General features: G+C 55.9%; 1 protein-coding gene across 8 annotated transcripts in view; it reads left to right on the forward strand.

The window, feature by feature from the left end:
* CBFA2T2 (CBFA2/RUNX1 partner transcriptional co-repressor 2) overlaps nucleotides 1-5,091 on the forward strand; it is a 57,591-nt gene extending 52,500 nt beyond the window's left edge. For 6 of the 8 annotated variants that reach the window (XM_033074776.1, XM_033074777.1, XM_033074784.1 and 3 more), the window contains exons 10-11: nucleotides 135-325; nucleotides 2,639-5,091. In XM_033074776.1, the coding sequence (XP_032930667.1) occupies nucleotides 135-325; nucleotides 2,639-2,926 (479 nt within the window). In that variant the 3' untranslated portion in view covers nucleotides 2,927-5,091. The remainder of the gene's footprint in view (nucleotides 1-134; nucleotides 326-2,638) is intronic. The other 2 variants (XM_033074778.1, XM_033074779.1) reach the window with 1 other exon arrangement.
* The last annotated feature ends 1,770 nt before the right edge of the window (nucleotides 5,092-6,861 follow it).

Consider the following 6,861-nt stretch of genomic DNA (forward strand, 5'->3'; position numbering starts at 1 on the left):
GTGGGGCTGAGCCCAGCCTCGCTGCTCCTGGGAGCGGTCAGGGTGCTGGTGCTGGGAACAGCTGCTGGAACCTTGTTTCTCTGGGAGGCTCTCCATTCCCAGGGTGGGTAGGTGAGGCTGCTCTTTCCTTCCAGAAGAAGCTGTGAACGAGGTGAAGCGGCAGGCCATGTCGGAGGTGCAGAAGGCGGTGGCCGAGGCGGAGCAGAAGGCGTTTGAGATGATCGCGTCGGAGCGCGCGCGCATGGAGCAGACCATCGCCGACGCCAAGCGCCAGGCCACCGAGGATGCCTTCCTCGTCATCAACGAGCAGGAGGAGTCCACTGAGGTGAGCTGCCAGGGCACAGCCTGGGAAGGGCTTACCAAGGCTGCAGAGTACCCCCCCTTTTCACAGAATCATGGATCACACAGTGGGTTGGGTTGGAAGAGACCGCAAAGATCAGCTCAGTCCATCTCACCTTCACTAAACCAGGGTGCTCCAAGCTCCATCTAATCTTTTTTTTTTTAGAAGTCTCTCTCCAATCAATAACTAAAGCAATGCACCAATATAATCAAAAATCCTTTTTAGATTTTGCTGGCAGGGAATCAGCCTGAACAATGTCTGTGGACACGTGTGTGTGCAACCACTGGGTACCCTGAGCTGGGCTCAGTATAATGGCCAGGGATTTAGTGGGATTGAAAGAGGTGTAGAAGCCAAGAGAAAAGGATGCTGGTGCATGCAGCAGTTTACCTCAGAAATTATGGTGGGGTACTTGATCTTTGCAGAAAAGAAATTGCTGTTTCTGGGCTTGAAAATAGGGCAGGGCAGAAGCTAGGCTGCAGGAAAAGCTCCTGCAGATTCCTGGTGGTCTGTACCTCACTTGCATGTTGGAAAAGAAGGGATGGCTCTTGGTTTGTCACAGCCAGTGACATGTGCTGAATGGGTGCCTCAGACAATCTCTTTTTACTCTTCCATCATCAGTTACCCTCCCTGTTGCTTAACAGGAAGTTCACTTGGTAGAGCTTTTGAGATTTTGGGCAAGGGGAATCACATGGGTCATTCCTGCACTACCACATCCCATCCACCTGGGCTTTGCTCCATATTTTAATTTCTCTACACGTACAAGAGCAGAGGATTTATGTCTGCTGAGGAGAAATCTGATGGAACTATGCTGTTCATGTCTGCTGGGTTGTGGGGGCAGCAGCTCCATCCCCTCCCCCTAGTGGTTTTCAGCTCAACTGGGGCTTGGGAATAATTCCATGGCCAGAACCATGGAATTATTAGGTGTCATTCCAGAGAATTATGTGCATCCTGAAATTCCCAATGAAATTGCTGAGGGTTGAATGCACCAGTCACATGGTGGGAGTGGGTGGAACTGCTCAGGAAACCAAGGAATGAGGCAAGTAGTGATTTCTCCATAGGGGAATTAGCAGAGGAGTGTCCTCCTCCTCCAGCTGTGCTGAGGAGCAGTCTGGGACCTTGGGAGCTGCTGAGCACCCCTGTGCAAGCCCTAGAGCCCTTGTCAAAAAGCTGTCCTGTGTTCTGGCACATCTTGTAACCTTTGCAACACAGTTGAAAAACAGTTGAAGTGTAAACAGCTGCAAAGCAGTGACCCAGTTTTCCAAGAACTACCACATCCTTTTTTAGGGGCCTTTTGGTCCCAAGTCATGCTTCTCCTGGAAGGTGGAGGACCCTTGGGGACACACAGGCTCTGGAGCAGCTCACTCCAAAGTGAACTGGCCAGGTGCTTCACTGCCTACAAATCATCCCTGTGAGCTGGTGGCTGCAGTGCTGAGCCTGGCAGTGGGAATCTCCCAGCCCTTCCCCACAACAGGGCTGCCTGGAACAGCCCAGCATCTCCCACCACCCCGCACCCACAGCTCTTGGATGGTGGCACAGCAGCAGTGTCTCCACAAAGGCCAGCTCTGCCAGAGGCTGCATTCCCACAGCTGAGCCTGCCCTCCCCAGGATGTTTGCTACGCCCTGGTCCAGCTGCAGGGAAGCTGCTCCGCCGTTCCTCCCCTCCCTGGAGCAGCTGTGGCCACCGCTCCGGGCTGGCCGCTCGCCCCGCGCTCCGGGGGAAGCAGTGGCACCCCGGGAGCCACCAGCTGACACCTCTCCCCGTGGCCAGAGGGGCTTTGCTCTGCTTCCAGATTGAGGCTCAGGCTCTGGCAGTGCTTCCACCTGGCTGGGAGGCTTTCAAATGAGCATTTGCTTTTCCAAATTGGCCTGCTCCAACCTCTTGTGCAGGGAGGCAGGGTGCGGAGCAAATGGTGCCTGTGCAGCGCGCCGTGATCCCTGCGGAGAGCGCTTGGCTGGGAGCGAGACCGAAATAGAGCTGCTTAAAACAGGAAATAAAAAGGCCCAATAGCAGCATCTGCAGCGTGTTTTTCAGTCCATGCCTGCTGTTTGCTCTCTGCATTCGGGTGGGTCTCGGGGAAAGGATGTGCCTGGAGCAGTGTGACAGCGGCTGTGGGCAAAGAGCATGGGGTTAGAACCATTGGCAAAGAGCTGGGGAATAGCAGGAATTCATGGATTGCTCATTTCAATATTCCCAAATGTGGGCCAGAGGGGATGAACAGTCCCCTCCAGACTCAGCACCGTGCTGTAGCTCTTAGGGAAACTAAAGCCCTTTCGAGCACATTGTCTTTGGTTTTGCAGAGCTGCTGGAACTGCGGCCGCAAGGCCAGCGAGACGTGCAGCGGCTGCAACATCGCGCGGTACTGCGGCTCCTTCTGCCAGCACAAGGACTGGGAGAGGCACCACCGCATCTGTGGGCAAGGCCTGCACGGCCAGAGCAAGACCCTGGCCCTGCCCACGGGCCGGGTGGCAGCAGCAGCCAAGAGCCTCGATGGCATCCCCAGCCCTGCCCTGGAGAAGACCTCGGCCACCACCTCGCGCTCCTCCACGCCGGCGTCTGTGACAGCCATAGACACGAACGGACTCTAGGAGGGAGGGTTTGCTTCACTCTGCTGGATGAGTTCCCTGGGTTTTTTTAAGCTGAAAACCTTCCCCCCGCAGCAACTGTTACCACCTGACACACTCTGGCTTTGCCCTCCCATCCTGCCTTCTCCTCTGTGGTTCGTGAACGGGGCTGAGCCGAGCCTGCAGCATCTCTCTGCTCCTCTCAGGGGGACACCAGAGCAGCATCAGGACCTGGGGGACACTGGGGGACACTGGGCACCTGCTTGGGGAACCTGGACTGGGGGAGAGCACTGGCACACGCCAGAGATGCTAAGAGTGGTGCCCAAGCAGGGAGCCCTGTCCTTGTGGCATGCTCGTTTCCCAAGGTCTCAGAGCCACCACTGCTTCCTTCTGCCACCTTTCCTCCTTGCTATCCAATGGTTTTTCCCTGCTCCCAGACAGCTGTGCCTCAGGTGGCCCTGTGGGCCAGTTGTTGCTATGAACAGACCAGAGCCAATCTCATCCTCTGTGCAATGGCAAAAGCTGAGCCCACTTCTCCTGCCTCCAGGCTGGCAGCTGAGGGTTGCAGAGGGGGAGGAGAGGATTTGTCTGCTCTAACACAAGTGGCAGTGGCAGGGAGGTACTGCTGGATGGCTGGATTTCATCCTGCTCTGTGGTGAGGCAGACAGTTGGGTGTTTGTGCTGGGGGAACACGTGCAGAGCAGATCTGGGCTAGGTGCAGGTGCCCTTTCCACCTGGGGGCCGTTGTTTTGGTTTTTCACTGCCTGGAAGCTGCTGGTTTGGGAGTTCCTGCTGTTGTTTTTGAGCCCAAGGATCGTCCCTGGTGTGAGGGATTGTTTACAGCCTATGCTCTCCACACACATCAGCCACACCAGTAAAAGAAATGCAGGACTGGGTGTCCTGTGGCAATTCTTATCCCCAGCTCCAGGGGGTTCCTGCAGTGCTGCACCCAGGGATGTGCATCCACCTTCAGAGATTGTCCCAAAGACAGGGCTGAGAGTGAGGTTCTGTGGGGATGGGGCCAGCCTGGACAGAGCTGTCCATGGCAGAGTCCCTGCTGTGGTGTGCCAGGAGGGACTGGAGGGGCTCAGGCCATGCAGGCTGTGACAGCAGGGCTGTCTCAGGGCTGTCACAGAGGCTGGCAGTGGCACTGCCCGTGGGAGGGAGGGCATGTGCCCTGCAGGAGCTACTCCCAGCTCCCACAGCCACACAGAGGCTCTGGAAATCCATCTCTTCAGCAGGGCCGTGCCTCCCTGGCTGTGTGTGCTACTGCTGGGCTGGAGCCCAATGAGGCAAGCAATTCCCAGGTTATTTTGGGTCACTTTTTCACTTGGAGGTGAATAATGGAGCTGTAATGAGTTGTCCCAGTGCTCTGGGGTGAGCAGGGGACCTGCTGCTCCAGCCTTGACCCCTCGGGAAGGCTCCTTGGGAAGCTGCTGTTGTGGGATAGAGCTGCTGATGCCCTGTCTGCAAGGTTTTATTTTAAAAAGCCACGAGGTCTCCGGTGTTGAAGACAGCTCCAGTGGCCCTGGGGATGTCTCCTCTGTGTCCCCAGGAGTGCTGGAGCCCAGCACAGGCACTGGCCTTGAGGCAGCTCCCTGTGAGCGTGGCACTGGAGCCACCCTGACCTGCAGCAGCCCATCCTCAGGCTGTTCAGGACAGCCAGGAAGGGATTTCCTGCTCTGAGGGGACAGGGACACATTTGGAACAGCCTCAGGTCAATCCCACGTGGTTGTCATCCCTCCTCACCTGCAGCCCCAGCCCCATGCTGTGGGTCGTGGTGGCAGTGCCAGGGTGGGGTGGGAAGGGAGAGCAGGGGAGGGCTGGAAGGAATTGCTTGTAAATAGATTGTCTTCCATAATTCTCATGCAACACTGATGGCCATGTATTAAAATTAACCCCAGTGTAAATGAATGAAATACTAACAGTCATGATTAGAATGATTGCTTCTTTCTTTTTTGTTGGATTTTTTTTTAAAGATGGAATGATAAATGTGAACTTGGGGTGTGGGAAGACATTGGGTTGAGGTTTCTATTTTTTTTGACATTTAATTCTGTAATAGAAATTTGTTACTTCATTCCTGTGCATAACTTATTTAATGTCCTGTATAAAGGAACCCAAACTGTTACAGATGTATTTAGTTTGTTCTACTCAAAAGTAGTCAATAAAAAGACTATATTCATCCTCCAGCTCCCCCTTCTCTCTGGGAAGGGGCAGAAGTTTTCAGCAGTGCTCAGGCAGCTCTTGGGGTTTTTGGGGAATGCTGCCACACCTTGGCCATGGGACTTCTAGGGACAAAATTCCCTCCCCTGTGGTGGTGATGCTGTGGGCAAAGCCTGGGAGCAAGAGCAGGCAGAGCTGGAGCCTCAGTGATTTCTTTGAGTTTATAGTTCAGTGTGTTGTTTTCTGAGCATTTTTAAAATGATCTTTGTTTCTGTGAGCACAGAGCAGCCTGCAGGGTCACAGCTGTCACAGCTGGCTGCCACTGCCAGCCCTGTGCCCCTCAGCCATGCCCCCTGCCCACACCTGGCTTCTTCTGAGGATTTTGGTCTCTGGGCTGCTGCAAACATTAATCCAGTGGGGAAGAAACCCAAACCAGAGGGGTGAACCCACAGGGGGCTGGGGAGGCAGCTCAGGAACCCCAAACCTGTGCCTGCTGCAGCTCTGCCTCTGTGGCTGCCCCAGTGCCCCTCTCCAACCCCCCCTTCCTGATGGCCCACGGTGCTGCTGTGGCTCCAGCACATCCCCCAGTCCCTTGTTTGTCACTCCCAGGGCAGGAATGTGGCCCTGGGCACAGCAGCTGCCCCAGGATCACAGCAACTCCTGGCTTTGGCCAGGCACAGCAGCAGGTATGGATAATCAGGTGAACAACTGGGTGCTTGGAGCATGGGAACAGGGACAGGCTCTGCCACTGCATCCCTGGGAGGGGCATTTGTGGTTTGGGTCCTGAGCCTGGCCTGGGCTGGGGTCTGACAGTGTCCAGCCAGGCTGCAGCAGCAGCTGCTGTTCCTCCAACCCTGATCCCATCTCTGCAGGTTGCTCCTGGCATCAGCCAGGTCCCCCCCTGGCACCCCAAACCCAGGCAGCTTCTGTTGGAGCAAAACAGGGACCCTAAAACCCAGAGAAGCCCTCCTGTGCCAGGGGTGACACCGTGTCAAAGAGTGTCTGAGGGGTCCCCAGGGTGGAGCTGCACCCACTGCCCCTTCAGGCACAGATTTTACTGACTGCAGCCAGGCCCTGGGGGAGAAACACCATTAATGTTTCTGGTGGAACAGCACCCACAGGGAGTGGGAGAAGAGGTTGGGGGTGGTAGCAGGTCCCAGGGGACTGACGATTGGGGGTGCTGGGGACAGGCAGGGGCAAGAGGATGATGTTTGCCATGCCAGGAGGGTGGCTGGTGTCCCTCCTGCCCCCTGTGCCCTCCCACTCCCTCCACAGGTAGTGCACATGTGACAATGTATTTTTTCCCTGCTTAGCAGAGGATCTGCTGCTACAGCACCACCAAGGAAACCCCCAGTACCAGCCCTGGAGCAGGTGGGATCTGCTCCAGCCTTCCTTCCTCATTTAGTGCCCCCCACCCCAGACCCCTCCATGAACTCAGCTCCAGCTTCTGGCACCACTGCCCGGTGCCAACACTGATTTATGGGAACTGAGGAAGCAACAGAGCCTGGAGCCACCCTGGCCTGTCCTGGGAGTGGGATGTGCTGGGGACAGGTTCAGCCATGGGCACAGCTGGTGGGGCAGAAAGTCAGTCTCAAAGCTCCAGCACAAGCTGCCATAGTGGCAGCACATGATCTGGTACACCTTGCCAGAAGCACTTCATGAGATATTTTTTCCCTATAAACCACTTCACAATCTGTATCAGGGCACCTGGCTCCCTGGGTAGGATGTCCCAGCTGGTCAGTGCCATTTCCCCTGGGCAGCCTCAGAGCAGGAGGAACAGGAGCTGAGTGCAAGAG

The sequence above is a fragment of the Catharus ustulatus genome, chromosome 17 (genome assembly GCF_009819885.2).
Source record: "Catharus ustulatus isolate bCatUst1 chromosome 17, bCatUst1.pri.v2, whole genome shotgun sequence".
NCBI classification, from domain to species: Eukaryota; Metazoa; Chordata; class Aves; order Passeriformes; family Turdidae; genus Catharus; species Catharus ustulatus.